Source organism: Macrobrachium nipponense, chromosome 2 (genome assembly GCF_015104395.2).
Source record: "Macrobrachium nipponense isolate FS-2020 chromosome 2, ASM1510439v2, whole genome shotgun sequence".
Lineage (NCBI taxonomy): Eukaryota > Metazoa > Arthropoda > Malacostraca > Decapoda > Palaemonidae > Macrobrachium > Macrobrachium nipponense.
In genome coordinates this window covers 112,722,779-112,743,789 of record NC_087201.1, presented here as the reverse complement: position 1 = coordinate 112,743,789, position 21,011 = coordinate 112,722,779, and the positions used below count along the sequence as shown (strand labels likewise).

At 36.7% G+C, this 21,011-nt stretch overlaps 1 protein-coding gene across 1 annotated transcript in view; it reads left to right on the top strand.

Moving 5' to 3' along the window:
- LOC135221276 (endoplasmic reticulum transmembrane helix translocase-like) overlaps positions 1 to 21,011 on the top strand; it is a 354,729-nt gene that overhangs the window by 135,572 nt on the left and 198,146 nt on the right. The window contains exons 8-9 of the mRNA XM_064259089.1: positions 5,356 to 5,538; positions 13,791 to 14,049. Of these exons, the coding sequence (XP_064115159.1) occupies positions 5,356 to 5,538; positions 13,791 to 14,049 (442 nt within the window). The remainder of the gene's footprint in view (positions 1 to 5,355; positions 5,539 to 13,790; positions 14,050 to 21,011) is intronic.

Below are 21,011 nucleotides of genomic sequence, written 5' to 3'. Positions count from 1 at the left end.
ATTCTCCGTTTCAAACTGTTACAGTGCCGAACAGCCTAGCAAGGTCCCCAATATGTTACGAACTGAGAGAGGTCCGCTCCAAGTTCAATATTATGATAAACAAAAAGAATTCAACACCAACAGTTGAAACTGGGGATACGAATATAGAAAGAAACACTAACAGAACAGAGGTTTATTTACAAGCTTACTAACAAAAGATAAATGCAGAATGGTTTCTCCTATTTACATAACAAAGTAAAATCTTACACTTCATGAACTGGGGGAACAGTGAGGTAATGTTAATACTTGCTGGCAAGTTTCAGCTGACGGAAATCAATGCTCGAAGCGATGGCTTCACAAAAGAACTGTAACTTCTGACGTCTACTTGACTGTATTGCAGAAGACATTGTCTATTCTTGATACTTGAAGGGCAGTAACTCCTCAAAACTTCTTGTAGAACGTTTCTTCTTTGAAGTCTTGCTCTACGTAGAAATGCCTCGGAGTGGATGACGACTTAACCAGATTCCGATTAAACTCTCGAGTGCCTTTTCCTCTCTGATCCGACGTCTGTTCCTTCTTCTCTTATCTCTCTCTGATGATCTGATCTCTGATCTCTGCTGCTGATGATGATCTGATATCTCCTACTTCGTCAGTCGTATTTATGCGGCTACCTGGGGGCGTGGCCTACCAGCGAACGTCACAGGCTCCCGAGATTACTGGAACTTCTTAGAAGGATCTCAACGAAGTATTGCATCAGAAATTGTGACTTTCCTCATGTCAAGTTGGCGCCTGTTGAGTTCCATACCCCACCTGACGTTTCTAGAACAATCATGAGAACAGGCGCCTCCAACACGTACGCGAATGCCTTTGCTGCAGACCTACTTGGAAAGAATGCATTTTCATCTCCTTTAACTTATCATTCTTTGCTATAAAGCAATTACCATGACATAGCTGGACTACTTGTAACTAGGAATGTCTAATTATGGGAGGAGATAGCTAGACTACTTGTAAATACAGGTGTCTCTTTTGGGGGGGGGGGGGGGGGACACAGAGACTTATGATGGGTACATATGGCCTGCACTGCTCTTTACAGATGAAACTTGTCCATTGGCAGTGACAACAGAGTATCTTTAAAAAAATATGACATAGTTTGAGGAAAACCTGTAGGAAAGCCCAGGAAATTATAGAGGAAGAGCATAGTTGAAAACAGAACTGATGGGAGGGGAGTGCAGGTAGAAAAAGCACAGGACAGAGGAGAGTGTAGAGAAACTCATCATTCATACACGGAACAAGCCTTCGGTCTTAACAATAGGATAATCTTGTGCCAGCTGGAAACTGCTTAAAAACAATCAAAGATTGTAAAACAAGGAATCTGTGGCATCTGGCAACTCGATGTGTATGTGAGGTGGAAGCTGGTCATCGACCAGGCATAGAACCCTTTGATATTCAGTTTTTCTTTGACTGCCTTGGAGAGTAGTTGCTTGCACTCTCCTCCCAAGGTGGTTGCTTTGTTTGCCCATGATTTCTTTCTTTCACTGTGTTTTGTGTGTGTGCGTGTGTGTGTGTGCTTTGTTGTTATCATGGAGTCCTCCAATTCTTCTAGGCCTTGTCATACTACATGCAGTAGGTGCTGATCTAATTTTTGTGCCATTGATAATCCTTGTCCAGAATGTCGTTCCTGGCCTGTGTTGGAGTGGAGGGTGTTCTACAAGAAGAGGGAGCATTCTAGAGTTTCTACTTGTCCGGGGGGAGGGGGGTTTGCCTCCTCATTTGGATGGTTCAGCATCCCCTTCTTCCAGAAACATTCCCTCTGCTTCGGCTGTACTACTGCCTCCTACCCTTTCTTCCATCGATTCGTAGTTGGAAGTATCGGGAGTTGCACAGGATGAGATAGTTTAATGTAGCCCCCTTTCTCATGGGATATAATGTCCTTCCCGAGAGAGAGGAGGCTATGCCTTCGGCTTCCTCTATTTCAGATTCCAAATCAAACGACATGGCGGCTGTTTGGGCGTCTCTAGGCCTTTGGGGTGCCCCTTCTGTGGATGGCCTACTCTTGCATTTCTTGGCTGCTCATATCCCCATAACCCCCCTCCCCGTCTCAAGCTCATGTACTTGACTTATCGCACATCCATGTATGTGATTCATCCTGCAAACGGGTACATGGTTTATCACATGAGCTTGTACATGGTTTGGGTATACAATGGGGCCTCGCTTAGTCGCGGATCAGCAATCACGGATTCAGTTAATCACAGGTTTTTCCTTGGACCACTTCTCAGTCTATATATTGCTGGTATGAATCACAGCATCGCGGGCTTGTTGGTGGTAGGCTAAGCCTCGTCCGGTTCCGATAACCAGCAAATGCATGAACAGATTCACATTATGATATTAACTGACAATAAAGGTAATAAAACCATTCTCACCTTATATATTATTGGCATATCTTCATAATATATAGCCTATTCATGGAATAATTCCACATCATTGACATCAACTTGTAGTTGAGCGGCCAGCAGAAATGTAAACATTGAGTTACACTTCACAGCACCTTTGTCGTTCTTAACCTTTTAGAAATGTTAATAGTAGTAGTGTAATTACAGCAGTAATAACATTTAGGAAAACATAAATTTTCAATTTGAACTTCATAATTGTTTTGGTATAAGTAATCAACTTCTCTGAACACTGCATTCATACAAACGATAATTGCAGATTATCTGTAATTCCCTCTTTTCAAAAGGTTGCAGACGTCTTTTTTGTCTATTTTTTCCTCTTTCCTGTCATTGTGTAGATCTGGGTAGAGCCTCTTCGGGATTTTCTTTTGTGTTGTCATATCGTAATTTATTTCTTCGTAAGTATGCTGCTTTATTGCCTCATATGTAGTATCAATGAGTATCTCTGCATCCATACTTTTATCTTGTTCTTTGTTTTCCTTATTTTTTTTCTGTCATTTCAGTTTTGTTTACTTCTCTTCTGTTTTCCTCCTCTTCTTCTTCCTCCTCTTCTTCCTCCTCTTCTTCTTCTCTTACTCTTCTTCTTTACTTCTTCAATTATTGTACATTCAATATTGGCACTTTCCTAAGATCATGGAGTGACCATCACTGCTGTCATGTGACGGTCCTGCTGGACCGCGCATGCAGAGACTGGTGTGGACTCCCCCTACGGTCCTCTTGAGAGGTTTCGGCCTCGACGAGGACTGGGCCGCATCAAAGGACAGTATCGGTTCTCTCCTGTCAGGTGCACGCTCAGCCCCACCCAGACGACAGTCACGGTGGCGGCAGATGTTTCACCTACAGTACGAGTTTCACAACCCTCCTCAGGAAAACGTTTTCTCCACACGATAACGTTTTCCTAGACTCTCGGAGCAGCCATCACCACAGGCTGATGGCTGCCCGTGACTCGCCTCTCCGTCTGCTAGTTCCGCTGGCAAGGTGAGCGAGAGCGTCCAGTCTTTCTCCCCCATTCCCTGTCTTCCTATGGCTACGCTGGGAGGGGCGGCGTGAATAGGAGGGATCCTGCAGAGAGCTCTCCGTATTATTCAGCGTCGGGGACTGCATTCCTGGAGGGACCATCGGGTCCTACCAAACGTAAATTCACGTCACTGAGGAAGGATCTTGCTCATTCATCCTCGATTTCTACGGGAATCGGGGAGGACCACCATACGATGGTTGTCTGACGAAATTCGGGGGGTTTCACGGAGCGCTTAAAATTCTTCTGTATTTCTGGCACTCTCCGAGTGTTTTTGTTTTCTATGATCTGGAAACACTTGGGCGAGACCACGGTCCAGAGTGGGTGAGACGAGAATTCCTGATAATTGTTACTACGATAATCGGGAATCTTGCTGAATGCTTGATTTCCTTGGAATTTCTGGCGTCTCAAGAGTGTTTTGGTTTTCCTGTAATTTCCCAACACATTGTCAAGACACACATTCCCGGTAATTAGTACGAACTCAGGAGTCTCGCTGAGCCTTTAGATTCCTGGAATTTCTAGCATTTGAAGGATGTGGTGCTGCTGAAGGAACAGTGTCTCAGGAGGGGGCTCGGCCTGGATGGACCTGACGGTCCTTCGCCTCAGTACGCGGTCACCCCCGGGATACAGAGAAGAACGGGCAATAACAGGTAATTCTCTTCTCTTTTTTCGCTTTACTTCTTGGTTATACCAGAAGGAAACAAGAAAATAAAAGGAATTTGAACCTGAGAGACTATGTTTTTGGTTCAATCCTAGGATCTTACCGAACATACGTCAATCCTTTCAGGATGGATAACACCGAGAATTTGAATGCCTCTCCAGTGCTACTGTTTTGGGAACATCCAGTTTGGCTTGAACTAGTCGTCTTCGGTATCATGTTATCACCGTAGAAGTCTCACTACAGGAAAACTTCACCTTCCTCTCTTCATTAGAGAATGAAGGAGGTCGATGTACAGGACCCTACAAATATACTACGTATATTTCTCTTGCAACATGCTTCTGTTATCAGTTGAATAGTCCGAGTAGTAGGCACACAACTGTAGTTAATTGTATGGGTATGTGACTGAAATGAATAGTATCTTCTCTTAATCGACTTACAACTCTGTACTGCCTTGCAGGCCTCCCAAGAGTTACTGATTTCAATTTTGAGATACTAGTGGTATTGTTTACAACAACACCACAGCGTTTGCATTCACCGAAAAGGAGGGTTTTCTTCCCTCCCATTTTGGATAAAATCCAAATGCTTGAGCGTATTTTTTGTGCTCGATGGTTTTAGCTAAACGCTTTCCTTCATGGAATGGAATGCCTGGTGGCTCAGGATGACAAGTTAGCGAGAGCTAGTGGTGTACAGCGCTGCCAGCCTGCCTGCCTCAGCCAGTATGGTTGGCTCTCTGAGATAGTTTGGTCGGGTATTGTCTCTCCTCCTCTGCAGTGGTTGACAACCAATTCGATCTCTGCTAGTTTGTTTCTCTTCTTCCCCAAAAGTAGGCAGGGCTAGTTATCTATGACAAAATAAAAGAGTCGCTACCACAATTTTCAAAATTTTAATTGCTGCTACTTGGAAATTGTTAGCTATGTAATTACTTGGTAAGCACATACATATATATAAAACATCTTTTTATTATAACATCAATATCACGTTTATTCAGGTATTTTTTGTAGACCATCTAGTTATTTCAGTGTCCTTTGACCACAATTGTAATTTGTCTGAATAGGTATAAAAATCTACTGTTCTTGAATGAACAAAGTTAGAATTTATAGTTTTACAATCTGCACTTCTTAAAATGTAAATTTTTGATACTCTTAAAATGTAGGTCTATTGGTGACACGGTAGTTACATTAACTTGTTTGTGGTCAGTTGTTGTGTGCTACTATATAAGAAGCTTCAAAGCTATTTATCTTTTCCATTTTCAGCTCCAGATAATGGCTGTGTGTGCTATGTCCTTCGTACAAACTTCAATACTGCTCAAGGGAAATTACTAAGAACAATCCTATATGGTGTTAGCAGAGTTACTGCAAATAATTTAGAGACATTTGCTTTCATTTTGTTTCTGTTAGTGTTTGCTGTGGCAGCAGCCTCCTATGTTTGGATTAAAGGTAAGGACTTCTTAATTTTAGTTGAAAGTCATATTCTGTATGGCAAAAGTTGGACATGAATATTTTTGGAGTTGCTTTTGTTTTGTTATTTTATTCTAGGTTTTGATAAGTTAAGTTCATATCCATTAATAAAATGGGATTGATATTATATTAGCCAGTAAATACAGTGGAGTAAATGTTTGCACAAGGTTTCAGTGAATGATAAATGATTACCTAATCTCATAACTATGATGTTTTGCAATGTGTAAGGATGATGTAAATTTTTGTTTGCCTTACCAAATAGATAACAATATTGTGGTAATAGATCTTTAGTAATCCTTGCACACAATGAATGAAAAGTTTATCATTAGAATTTTAGTATAGGGGCACCAAGCTGAGGTATAAAACAGCATATACTCGGCAAAATCAGCAGATAAACACAAATATACACTCCCATCCAGTGTGTTTATTACCATGTTTAACACCTTGCAAGGTCCTTCACAAATATTATCACTGTTGGTAGTTAAACTTTTCAGCTTTCCAACTTTTTCCAATAATTTTAACCTTTAACAGTAATAATACTAGGGAGGAATCTTAGCTAATATTAAAGTTATCCTACATCTTCATGCTGTTAGGGGAAATCTGCATTTAGAATAAACAAAAGAATAATTCTTGACTGACATGGATGGACTGTCTGTAGTTAATCACCTGCATCCCACCCTGTGGTGTTGATATGTTTATGCTCTTATCATAACTATTCATGCCATAACAATATGCATATGATGTGAAACATTTGTAATAATTTAGACTGTATCCAGCCGTCTTTCTCCTTTAAAATGCCATATATAATGCTTTTTTTCTGGTTTCCATATACAGTCATACTCTTACATACGAAAGTCCCTACGCACGAAAAATCCAGGTTACAAAGGCAAAGACGAAGATTTTTTTGCTTGTGTGTACGATCAGGTTGCGAAAGGGTGTATATACTTAAAGTCCGAGATTCATCCGGGCCACCGAGAACAATTTTAAAACTCGCGCATCGCCAACTCGGTAGACTCGCCACCATCCTCCTGCTCTCCGGTTGGTTCCTGATGCTAGTCACTACTGCAAGATCCTGCTCTCCTATTGGTCAGCATCTGTCCCATCATTCCTTTATGTAAAGGCGTTCCATGACCATTTTTTGCGGCAGCGTTATCGTAAACACCTGGAATTCGTTTTTTCACATAGATTTCGTTTGTTAAAGTAAATTCGTGTTAGTGATTTCGCTTTCGTTGTACTGTAAGTTATTTTATCGTGTTGTGTGTGAACTTGAATGACTTACGTTATTAGCCATGGGTCCCAAGAATGTTGCTGAAGTTCACGGAAAGATGATGATTTCTATGGCGACGAAGATGGAGATAATCAAGAAGTGTTAATGTTTTCTGCCATTTGTTAATGTGTTTCGTAAAGTTTGGTGTTAATGTTTTCTGCCATTTTTTAATGAGTTTCATAAAGTTAAGTGTTCAAGTTTTCTGCCTTTTGTCCTCCTCCTCTGTTGCCACTATCGGATATCGCCTCACTCGAAAGGTAAGGTTCCACATTTTACTACATATGTACGTACATGTACATACAGTATTTCTTGTACCATGTACACTAATACACTTTATTTACAGGTACAGTCACAGTTATGTTAGGTATTGAATGGTCCAAATTGTTGTATTTCATTGTTTATTGGTCAATTTAGCTTTATTATAAAATCTACTGTGGTTTTTTTTTTGTAGGGCTTGGAACGAATTAGGCAATTCACATGGAAAACGTAGTTCTAGATACGAAAAAATCAGGTTACGAAGGCCGCTTTGGAATGGATTAATTTCGTAACCTGAGGCACTACTGCATATATACTCGCATATCATGCAACTTTTGAAGAACTACCATATTTCCCAGCGTATTAGACACTTTTTTTTATTGTTAAATATATAAAAAACTGCCCTACATCCAATGCGGCCGTATTACGACTAGTAGACACAACGCTATAGGTTAGGCTATGCCTTTACTACAGGGAGCATAATGGGTAGGCTCAAAAATTGTTGCTTATAACAAAACATTGAAAAATAAGCCAGATTATTAAAGTAAATTGTGTTACTAATAAATCAAATATTGAAAACAAGCTGAAATTCAGTTTGACAAACTTTAAAAAAATTACTCACGATCATCGGTTGTCAGCCTGTCGGCCATTTGCATTGAGTGGATGTAAACAAAAGTGTAGCACCGCCTGTTGTTTATTTATGGTAAATTTCAAACAAAGTCTACACTTTATTCCAGTATACTCACATTATTGTATTTCATGCAAGGAGTCATACATTTTCCCCTACAAAATCACTTTTAAATGCCTTTCAGTAAATGTATGATGAAACATACTAAAATTGTTTTATTCCTCAAAATATCCTAGTAAAATAAGGGTGCATCTTATGCGAGGGTGTGTCTATTACGCCAGCAAATACGGTAATTTTAAAGCTAATTTTACGGGTGTTGCATCATACACGAGTCATAAAATTAGCTTATGTAATATTCACATATCAGTATAGAATATACAAACATAACAAATAGTATATGCTCCGAAGAATAATCTGCAAATAGCTAAAACTGCGAATGGTGAACCAGGAGTAAGCAGGGGTGAACTGTAGCATCAAACACAGGTGGGACAGTATACAAAGACTGGAATAAAAGAAGAGGATATAAAACACCAAGAGGTGAAGGATACAATCAAGAAAGAATATATATACAGACTTAAGGCGATACTCAAGTCAAAACTCAACGCCAGAAACATGATGAAATTCATAAACACATAGTACCAGTAATCAGATACATTGCAGGAGTAGTGGAGTGGAGAAAGACTGAACTCTGTAGAATAGACCAGAAAACTAGGGAACACATGAAGCACTACACCCAAGAGCAAATATAAACTACATACATAACACAAAAGGAATAAGGGAGAGGTCTACTAAGCATAGAGGACTGCGTCAACATCAAGAGTAGAGCACTGGGGCACTACCAGAAAACCAGTGAAGACAAGTGGCTGAGGAGTGCACAGGAAGAACTGATAAAAGTAGACAAAGACCCAGAAATATACAGAGATAGGAGAATGAAAAACAAAACAGAGGAATGGCACAGTAACCAATGCACGGACAGTACATGAGAAAGACTCAAGAACTGGCCAGCACAAACATGGCATTGGCTACAGATGGAAGAACTCAAGAAGGAAGCAGAAGGAATGCTAATAGCAACACAAGATCAGGACCTAAGCACCAGATATGTTCAAAGAACAATAGATGTAATTAACATCTTTTCATATGCAGGAAGTGCAGTATGAAAGACAAGACCATAAACCACATAGCAAGTGAATTTTTGGCGCTTACACAGAACCAGTACAAAAAGAGGCATGATTCAGTTGCACTGTGCAAGTAGCAACAGCTAGCTTGCAGTAATATGTAGAACAAACACCAACCTGAGGGAGTGTTAGAAACTAATCAGGTAAAGATCATCTAGGACTATGGCATCAGAACAGATAGGGTGATACATGCCAATAGACAAGACCTAATGCTGATTGACAAAATCACAAAGAAAGTATCACTCATTAATGTTGCAGTACCATGGGACACCAGAGTACATGAGAAAAAAATAAAAGATTGATAAGTATCAAGACCTGGAAATAGAAATTAGATGTATATGGGATATGCCAGTTGAAATTGTACCTATAATCATAGGAGCACTAGGCATAGGTAAGATCCCAAGATCCCTGAAAATTAACCTGGAAAAACTAGATGCTGAAGTAGCTCCAGGACTCACGCAGAAGAGCGTGCTATTAGAAACAGAGCACATAGTGAGGAAAGTGATGGACTCCGAAGGAGACATCATGCAACCGGAAGCCCTCACTATAAATACCACCCAGTCAAATAGGATGACTGAGATAGACGAAAAAATAATAAATTTTCAGTATCTACAATTAAGAGATATAAGGATGCTGTACCTTAGGTATTGGAGCTTGGCCACTCTCTAGCTCCAAGTCCTCTTCAAACTCACATCATTGTCACTATAGCTGGGGTAGTGCCTTTTCATCCTCCCACCTTTACCCTTAAGGGAGGGGCTAAATATATATTTAGCACACCTCCAGACTGGGCAAATTTTAAGGTGGGCCAATTAAATAAAAATCAGTGGAAAGAGAAAGATATGCAAATGCACATGGTGTAAAAAAACATAAAATTTGTTGGCGCCTTCCATGGGAGGTTGAAAGTGAATACAGTTTGCCCCCCCCCTCATTCGCGTTCTCAGGATTCGCGGACTCACTGATTCGCAGGTTTTCCCAACGATAAATAATCCCAAATTAGTGTATTTTGATGTTATTTTCATGAATAATACATTTTTATGATACAAAAAATGATTTACTAATTTTAAAATATTAATATTGATCAATACTGTATTAGTAAGTTTAATAAGATTAAATGATATCACATAATAACAATAATAATTCTCTCTTTCTTACAGAGATGTATGTTTTCTGTATGATAAATAAATTACTATAGTGAATTAGTAAGATTTAGTTTATAAATTAAAAAATTATGTAACAATGAAGGAAATCTCAGTCTTCATGCATCTTTCTTTCGAACTCCAGGTACCAAACCGAGGTCCAATAGCTGTCAAATGTATCACGTAATGTGACTGGAGAGGAGGGAGTGTGTCTCTCTCTCTCTCTCTCTCTCTCTCTCTCTCTCTCTCTCTATATATATATATATATATATATATATATATATATATATATATATATATGTGTGTGTGTGTGTGTGTGTGTGTGTGTGTGTATGTAATGTATGTAATAATGTATGTATGTATGTATGTATGTATGTATGTATGATATGTATGTATGTATATATATATATATATATATATATATATATATATATATATATATATATACATACATACATATATACATACATACATACTAATACATACATACAACATACATACATACATACATACATACATACATATATACTGAGATTTGAAATTTTTATATTACGTGTATGTATAATATGTTTATTAATATTTTCAAATGATAATAATAATTGTAATTACAAAAATCATATGTGATGGTATTTTAGAGAAATACTACAATAATCTTTCCATTTCACTCATTCAAAATAAGGATAACTCTCTCTCTCTCTCTCTCTCTCTCTCTCTCTCTCTCTCTCTCTCTCTCTCTCTCTACAGAGATGTATGTTTTTTATATGATAAGTAAATTATTTACTAATTTTCAAATATCAATATTAATGTAAACAGCAATCATATCAATTCATTAAAGAAAATACTAAAGTGTATTAGTAAGATTTTAGTTTATAAATTAAAAAATTCTGTAAGAATGAAGGAAATCCCAGTCCTCACACATCTTTCTTTCGAACTCCAGGTACCAAACTCACGACTAACAGCTGTCAAATATATAAAGTAATGTGACAGGAGGGGAGGGAGTCTCTCTCTCTCTCTCTCTCTCTCTCTCTCTCTCTCTCTCTCTCTCTCTCTCTCTCTCTCTCTCTCTCTACTGAGATGAGAGATTTTTATGGTACATGTATGTATATGTTTATTAATATTTTCAAATAATAATAATAATAATAATATAACTGTAATTACAAAAATCATATGAGATAGTATTTTAAAAGAAATACCACAATAACATTTCCATTTCACTCTTTCAAATATGGATAACTCTCTCTCTCTCTCTCTCTCTCTCTCTCTCTCTTTCTTACTGAGATGAGAGAATTTCTATAGTACATGTGTATATGTTTATTAATATTTTCACATAATAATATTAATAATATAACTAATTTCAAAATTCATATGTGATGATTATTTCAAAGAAATACAATAATCTATCCATTTCACTCTTTTAAATAACTCTCTCTCTCTCTCTCTCTCTCTCTCTCTCTCTCTCTCTCTCTCTCTCCTCATGAGATACGCATGTCAGGGTAACTCTCGCCCTGTTTGGCATGGAAAGTTTATGTATACATTATGTCTTTAAGAGTATTACTATATTTTATGGTGAAATAATAATATACAGTACTAGTTTTCAAATAATATTAAGTTTAAAGAGTTTAACCTTGAAACACCGAGCCGGTATTTCCGAAAGTGTTTCGACCATTTCGGTCGAGTTAAATGTGACCGAAGGTCAAATTTTTTCTATATCGTTATTTATATGAAAATATTTCAAAACTGATTAAAGCTACAACCATGAGTTATTTTTTGTTGTATTCTACATGAAATTGTGCACATTTTCATATATAAAACTTTATGTAATGGCTAATGCAAAACGGTGCAAACATTACGACAATCTGACGAAAGTGTTTCTGATTTTTTCGGAAGAGTTAACGCACGGACGTAAGGAAAAAGTTTTTTTTTTTAAATTTGCCATAAATCAAAATATTGTGCTAGAGACTTCCAATTCGTTGTAAAATAAAGGTAAATGATTGAATATTACTAGAATGTAAGAGTTTTAGCTTACAATTGCAGTTTTCGACCATTTTGGTAGAGTCAAAGTTGACCGAAGGTTGAAATTTTGGCACTTATTGTTGTTTGTATGAAAATATTTCAAAACTGATAAAATCTACAACTATGGGTTTTTTTTGCTGTATTCTACATGAAATTATGCACATTTTTATATATAAAACTTTATGTAACGACTAATATAAAACGGTGCAAACATTACGTCAATCTGACGAAAGAATTTCGGATTTTTTCGGCAGAGTTGCCATGCGGATGTAAGGAAAATTTTTTTTTTCAAAAATTCACCATAAATTTAAATACTGTGCTAGAGACTTCCAATTTGTTCCAAAATGAAGGTAAATAATTAAATATTACTAGAATGTAAGGGTTTTAGCTTACAATTGTATTTTTCTACCATTTCAGTCGAGTCAAAGTTGACCGAAGGTTGAAATTTTAGCACTTACTGTGATTTATATGAAAATATTTCAAAACTGAAAAAACTACAACCATGGGTTGTTTTTTGTTGTATTCTACATGAAATTGCACACATTTTCATATATAAAACTTTATGTAATGGCTAATATAAAATGGTTCAAACATTACAACAAACACGACAAACTGACGAAAGAATTTCTGATTTTCTCAGCAGTTACTGTGCAGATGTAAGGAAAAGTGTTTTTCAAAAATTCACCAGACATCAAAATATTGTGCTAGAGACTTCCAATTTGTTGCAAAATGAAGGTAAATGATTGGATATTACTAGAATGTAAAGAGTTTTAGCTTACAATTGCGTTTTTCAACCATTTCGGTAGTCAAATTTGACTGAAGGTTGAAATTTTGGCACTTATCATTATTTATATGAAAATATTTCAAAACTGATAAAAGCCACAACCATGGGTTGATTTTGTTGTATTCTACATGAAATTGTGCACATTTTCATATATAAAACTCTATGTAACGGCTAATATAAAACAGTGCAAAAATTACAATAAAGTGACGAAATAATTTCTGAGATGTATCGCTGATGCTTTTTTGTGCGAGAAGAAAGAAATTCGCGCATGCGCGCCTGGGTAACGCTTGTAAACAAAACAACAGCTTGATCCATGAACTCCCATCATCCCTCAAGGCGCGTGATTCAAAATTTTTCACCAAGTAGGCCTATACATAACTATTTTTCCGTAAATATTTGAAAAAACTTTTTAGTGTCAACATATTTTACGTAAATTAAGCACCCGACAGACAATTTTCAGCGACGTAGAATACGTCCAATAGGCGTTTAAGGGTTAAGGATTAATCGTGATTCAGGTGAATGATGATTGATAGATTTTTCATGGAACAACTGAAATTTTTTTTGGAATTAAAGCTTATGTTTTTCATGCCTCATCCCAGACCCCTAATTCTAGCCTTGTTGCAAATTCCTTGGAAGAATGAGATTAGTTCTTTATTACTGATAGTTCAAAGATGTGCATGCACTGTCAATCAGTAATTGGTTTTCTGGCAGTTCTTCCTCATGCAGCACTTCAGAAGTGCCTTGGAATTCAACAATGGAAATTAAAGCGAATTATGATAGACTGGTTTGTATGACAAATTTCTGTTCCGATCCTAAAACCTAGAATAATAATAATGTGTTGTAGCTTGTATATTATGTAGCTGCCAGAAGAAATGTATTACTTGTAGAATGGGAGTGTCCATAAGTGTAATGTGTTGATATTGTTTCAGTGCTATTTAATGATCACATTACTGAACATCCATTTTATTTTCAGGCACAGAAGATCCTAACAGAAATCGCTATAAACTATTCTTGGAGTGTACCCTGATTTTAACGTCTGTTGTACCTCCTGAATTGCCCATTGAGCTGTCACTGGCTGTCAATACATCTTTGCTCTCGCTTTCCAAGCTGTTTGTTTACTGCACCGAGCCATTTCGCATTCCTTTTGCTGGTAAAATAGATGTGTGCTGCTTTGATAAAACGGGAACATTAACCAGTGATGATTTAGTTGTGGAAGGTGTTGCTGGCTTAGAGTAAGTATTGTATTATGCAGTTGGTTATTTTTGCCCATCAAAATTTTGTTACTAATAGATGTTAAAAGGTTCATTATTAGTTAATCATTTTTGATGTTATTATAATTAAAGAAATTTGTAAGATAAGAAAAGCACTTTGTCGTAAACCTAGAAATTGATTTGTTAAAAATTATGCTTTCATTGAGTATATCCTGTTCAGAGGCAAGATTCTTCATTTTAACTAATTAATGCAGGTTGGACCTTGTTTTGATGTTTATTTTTCTTATGGGTTTGTATTTGAACTTGTATTTAAAACCTTGCCAGACTTGAGTCTCTTCATGTTTGTAGTTTTTTTTTATTTTGTCTTGCTTTGTAATCAATTACAGTTTTTAAGAATGTTTATTTTGTTTTGTGGTTGTCAAGTGTCTTTACTATTTCTTATTTTCATTTTGCTACTGTACTTTTTTGTATTAAGATTTTTTACATTCTGTTGTTGTTTATAGTTTTGCAGCTTGCTGCCTCATTTGTGATTCCATATTATTAGGTTTGTTCTTATAACTTTGCCTATTTGTGTGATCTTTTCACTTTTACGTTCCCTTTTTTTATTGTAAGAATTCTGTTTTTGTTTTGTGCTGTGACCCTCTTGTTTTTTTTTTCGTTAGTAGTACATTATTCAGCTCTGGACTCCAGATTTTTTATAATGCTTTATTGTGTACTTTTCAACCACTGACTTTCTTTTTTGCTTGTTTTCTCCCATTTTGTGTATTGTAAGGTCCTTTCTTTTCTGTCTAAAATGATTATTTAAGAATTTGTCTATGCCCTTATTCATTTACAATCATGTGTATTGTCTGTTAGGATTTTGTTTTGTTCATGTGCCTTTTGTTTTTCTCATTTAAATACATTTGTAATTTAATTTTTTCCTCTTTCAATCTGCAAACTATAGTTTCATTGTGTTGTTGTTTGGTTTCCTTTGGACTTTCCCATTTTGTTTGGCCCTTTCCTCCTGTAACTTTTGTTGTACTCTGTATTCCATGAAATTAATTCAATTTTGATTCCAATTTGTGTGAACTCGGCACCTGTTGGAAGCAGCCTTATCATGTTAAGTTCTTCATACAGGCAGTCCTTGGGTATTGGCAGGGGTTCTGTTCTCGGCAGGTCCTGATAAGTGAAAACTGCCATTAACCAAAACTCAGTCATTTATGGCGCCTCTGTTAGCTATTTTATGGCACCTGAACTCTATTATGAGCACCTTATGGCGCTGATAACTGGAACTCGGCATGTTTTGCCACCATAAATCGCAGATTTTATAGCGCTAGAAAAGCACATAAAACCGGGTCACCATTAACCGAGATAACCTGGTACTGCCTGTACTAATAGTGAAGGAAAGGTTACGGGAAGAATATGAGTCAAAAGTAATTTTTTTTGCTTGTCGTTTATCCCCTTCCGTTTAGGGTTTTTATTGACTATTACAAGCCCAGTTAACTTTGGGTATTAAAGGCTTTTCCTCTTTGAGATGTTTTGAAGTTCTGCTTGCCAACTTCATCCTATCAAGTCATGGTAAGAAAGCCCTTGTAAGGAGCAGGGAGGTGTAGGGGGCCTACCGCTGTTTGTGTACGGCACTTTAGATAATGCCAAAGTACATTGAGATTGAATCATTGGCTCCTTCAGTTTCTTATGTAGCTTTTTAAAGTCTGTAATTTAACCTTGCTCCAATTTTCACCTCGTTATTAACCCTTTGGGAGAATCGTATGATGATTAATTACATCATACTATTCCCACCCCTTCAGATTCCAATAAAATCAAATGACATCTGCCATAAATTATTTCAAAATTCAGTGAATCAGTCTGGTTGATTTCTATTGTTTTCATTTTTGAACATGCTACATAAATTTAAATGTAGTAGGGGTAAGAGAATACTACCACGTGTTATAAAAAGTGACTAAAAGGACAGCTGCTGCCTTGGAGTCTTACTTTTTTTAGTAGAAGACTAGACCCACCACCAATAACTGTGGAAACTGCAGTCTTGCAGTCTTACTTTTAGTAAAAGGCTAGGCCCACTGCTTCAGCATGCTCTGCTTCGGTAGGAGTAACTAGTACTTTGGCGCCAACACCTGTTGCTTCGTCAGTGCATGTTGAGCACCCACTTCAGTTTCCCTCAATTTTAGACCCAGTGATGGGCCCCTCATCAGAAGCAGTTGGACCACACCATGGCCCTTCTTTAGAAGTCTTCTCTTGCAGCAGCAGCGACCCCTGATCCTTCATTATCTCCAAATGCTGTCCATACATAGGACATCCACCATATTTCGACAATGCAGAAAAAAATAATAATAAAAGTGAATTAATTGACTAAACTGATATATAATATATAATCACACTTCTCTTTCTCCCTCCCCTCCAACTGCTTTCTAACCTAATCCCCTCTAATTTCCTTCATCCTCCAACTCTTTACCCTCTACATAATTTCTAATACTTTTCCCTGAAACTCCTGCTTTAGTTGATACATCGACTACTTGCTCCTTTCCTTTTATCTGTCTCACCTCCTTTATTTCTCCAGATTCTATGGTTTCCCTTATTGCTGCAATATCTATTTTTAATCTCTTACTACTTACACCAGTACTCAATTTGATGGCAGTCATTAGTGTTTTATTATCAGTATTAACCCTCTTACGCCTACTGGACGTATTTTACGTCGACATTTTTTGTCTCCGGTGTGCCGACTGGACGTATTTTACGTCGACTTACAAAAGTTTTTTTTAAAATTCACGGAAAAATACTTATAGGCCTACCAGCCTAAAACTTTTGAATCACGCCCCATAGGGGATGCTGGGAGTTCACGGATCAAGGTGTTGTTTTGTTTACAATCGTTACGCAGGCGCGCAAGCGCGAATTTCTTTCTTGCCGCACTAAAAAGTATCTGTGGCACATCTCTGAAATTATTTAGTCACTTTGACATAATTTTTGTACCATTGTAAATTAGCCGTTACATGAAGTATTATATATGAAAATGTGCGCATTTTTATTTAGAATACAACAATAAAATACTCATGATTGTAGCTTTTATCAGTTTTGAGATATTTTCATATAAATAACGATAATTGCCAAAATTTCAACCTTCGGTCAACTTTGACTCTACCGAAATGGTCGAAAAATGCAATTGTAAGCTAAAACGCTTATATTCTAGTAATATTCAAGCATTTACCTTCATTTTGCAACAAATTGGAAGTCTCTAGCACAATATTTCGATTTATGGTGAATTTATGAAAAAAATAACATTTTCTTTACGTCCGTTACATAAAGTTTTATATATGAAAATGTGCGCAATTTTATGTAGAATACAACAAAAAATAATTGAAGGTTGTAGCTTTTCTCATTTTTGAAATATTTGCATATAAATCACGATAATAGAAAAGAAAAAAAAACCACGTTCGGTCAACTTTAACTCTACCGAAATGGTTTGAAAAAACGCAGTTGTAAGCTAAACTCCTTACAGTCTAGTATAAATATTCAGTCATTTATCTTCATCTTGAAACAAATTCGAAGTCTCTAGCAAAATATTTAGATTTATGGTGAATTTTAACAAAAATCTTTCCTTCACTCCGCACGCAGATTCTCCGCCACAAATCTCCGAAATACGTACGTCCCATTCTCGGAATATTTGCTCCGTTTCATATTAGGCATTTCATAGAGTTTTGTATATGAAAATGTGCGCAATTTTATGTAGAATAAAACTAAAAATATTTGAAGGTTGTAGCTTTTCTTATTTCCGAAATAATTGCATATAAAAAATATATATATATAAAAATTCGACATTTGGTCAACTTTAACTCGTCAGATATGGTCAAAAACTGCAATTGTAAGCTAATACTCTTACAGTATAGTAATATTCAATCATTTGTCTTCATTTTGAAAAAAAAGAAAGAAAGGTTGGGAAGTCTCTAGGACAATATTTAGATTTATGGTGAATTTTTGAAAAAAAATATGTTTATGTCTGCGCATTACAAATTCATGCATTATTTTGTGATAATATTTTCTGTGTATTGCTTTTATCGTTTTACAATGTGTTATATACCAAAATGATCGCAATTTAGTGTACATTACAACGAAAAAAAAGTAACTTGTTACCTTTAACCGTTTTGCGCACAGCGCGATTTGAATACAATTATATATGAAATTTCGTTTTTGCCCTATCATATATCGCATTATTTATATATGATAATGATAAATTTTTTTCATTTCTGATGATTGCATACTAAACTTCAGGCAATGACAAAAAAAGGAGCCAAAAATGAACTCTTAATCTTGAAAACTAACCGCGCTGTGATTTTTTGAAAAAAATATTTTTTCCGCTTCTGCACTCACTCCAAAACCCCTCCGGCACACGGGAGACAATTTTTTATTTACCGCTCCGGCGTAAGAGGGTTAACCAACGCTTCAAAATTTCTCCCTCCTACTACCTCTTCCCACAAATGCTTGAAATATATCAATCTTTCTATAGCCTCCCCAACACTCAGGGCTTCGGCTTCAATGGTGGATTTTGCCACTTTCCTGTATTTCCTGGACTTCCACCATATGGGACTTCTCCTCTTCCCATCTTTCAAGGATATAATATAACCCAGTTGAGTATGGCCATCTTATGTTTCTAAATGAAGTGTCTGCATAGGCTTCCCAATAAATCTTTTCTTCTTCCATCTCACTTATTGTAACTTTGCCCATCATGTTCTTAGTTTTTCTCACAATTTTAATAAGCTTCTTTATATCCTGAGTCATTCCTTCTTTAATTGCTTTACTTAATTCGCTAACATCGTATGATATTTCTGGCATGGTATGTAGCGATACCCAATTCAGCTGTCCTACCACTTGCAATTTCCCTTTCAGTTTCCCAATTGTTTCCTTTAAGAATCCTTCAGTTCCTCTGTAGCAAAAATCATCTACAGTTATACACAAAATACCATTCAATTTATTGTCCTTTTTCTAAAAGAATATATTAGGTTCTAGTCTACTTCTCTCACCTTTAAGCTCCTTCACTACTTTCACCACTTTGCAATACCATGCTTTTGCTGCGTCCTTGAGCTCATAGACGGTTTTCTTCCACTTCCATAATCCACTCCAACCATCTTTCCTAGGTGGCTTTAAATATACTTCTCTTTGTATCTCGTCACCTTGTAAATATGCAGTTTTGACATCCAATGTCTAACAATTCCAATTTTTCACTTTTATTATGGTTAGACAGAATTTTAAAATTTCAGCATTGTATGTGGGAGCATCTTTTTCCCATTCTGCCATCTCTTCTTCAAACCCTCTAGCTACCAATCTTGCTTTACATATCCTTTCCCTCCCTTTTATCTTTTCAGTTACTATCCATCTTGTAGATATATCTTTTTGTCCAACATCATTTACCTCCTCATATACCTTGTTTTCTTTCCAACTTTGAAGTTCTTTTTCTTTAGCTTCCACTACGCTTCTATTTTCAAATCCTAGCAACACCTCCTCTTCGTCTTCAATTTTTTCTACCTGACTATAATCCCTGAAGTTAACCCACCCTTTGTCACCTGACTGCGAGTCTTGTACATTGTATGAGTCAGCCCATGCTTTGTTTGATCTTTTTTCTACAAACTTAATATAGTCCATTCTTCTACTTGTCCTGTATCATTGTTTATAGCTCTAATGCTATTTCCCTTTTTGAATTTTGGTATCGCTTCTATTAACTCGCCTTCTATTGACTCACTTTCCCCATCATCTTCCATTGTTTCCTCTACCACATCTTTTTCTATAGCCTCTTCTGTGTCTGTGTTCCTTCTCCCACCTACTATTATCTCCTCTCCTTCCTGCTAATCTACATTCCCTTCATTTGGGCCATCTGATCTACCTTTCACACCATGGGATTTATCTATTCTAGCAGATATCCTAGCTACTTCTCATAAAGAATCCCCATGTTTAACTAGTAGTATTGTTTTCCCTGATACTCCCACTTCCTGAGCAGGTCCTCTCCATTCATTTTCCCTCTTATAGAATACCTCATCTCCTACCACTGCTTCTTCAAATTTATGCTCTCTGATGTTTTTGTTTAACGCTATTCTTATATATTACATGACTCCTTTTTTATAAACACTTCTCTGGCCTTGTGCATTGCATTCAGTGTGTCCCTTACCATACCCTCTTCCATCCCTTGCTCTCTGCTTGCAGGACTTGAACTCTCTTCTCCCATTAGGTTAGGCAGTGAAGGGTTTCTTCCAAATACTAAATGGTTAGGAGAGAACCTCCATTAGTCATTAAGTAGTTCCTAGCACTCACTACCCAATTTCAATGCTATGGACCACTCTACTTCCTCATCCTCCATCATCTTTCTTACACTTCCCTTGATCATGCCTAAGGTCTTTTCACATAATCCGTTGCTCCATGGAGATTCTGATGCTGTGGCTAATACCTTAATATTCCATCTTTCTGCCTTTTTCTTACTTTTTCATTTTGAAATTCTCCCCCATTGTCTGACAATATTTTGGAGGGCGCTCCAAATATAGCAAACCAGCCCTCAAAAAGTGTCTTTATTGTAGTTTCTGGTTTCTTATTTTTTTATCCAACAAGCCTGACAATATCCACTATGACCAAGAACTTTCTCTCTTCTATCTCTCCCACATCCATTGCTAAAACTTCATTAAACGTTTTACTCCAAGAAAAGCCACCTACTGGTTTAGCTGGATTTCTTTTGTATCTTTTACATATTTCACAATTTCCAATCAGGTCCGTTAGTAACTTTTTTATCTCCTTTTCTTTCTTGATTAACCCATTACTCCATTGTGCTTCCTCTGTTAGCTTCGATAATTTATCTCCACTTCCGTGATGACCAAACTGTAAATGTAATTTCTTCATTGTGTTCTTAATTTCCCCCAGACACTCTCCCTTCCAACCCTCCAGTAATAATTCTTCTACCTTCCTCCTCCTTATAGGTATTCTTAAATGACCCTGTTTGTCTTCTCTTAACTTTA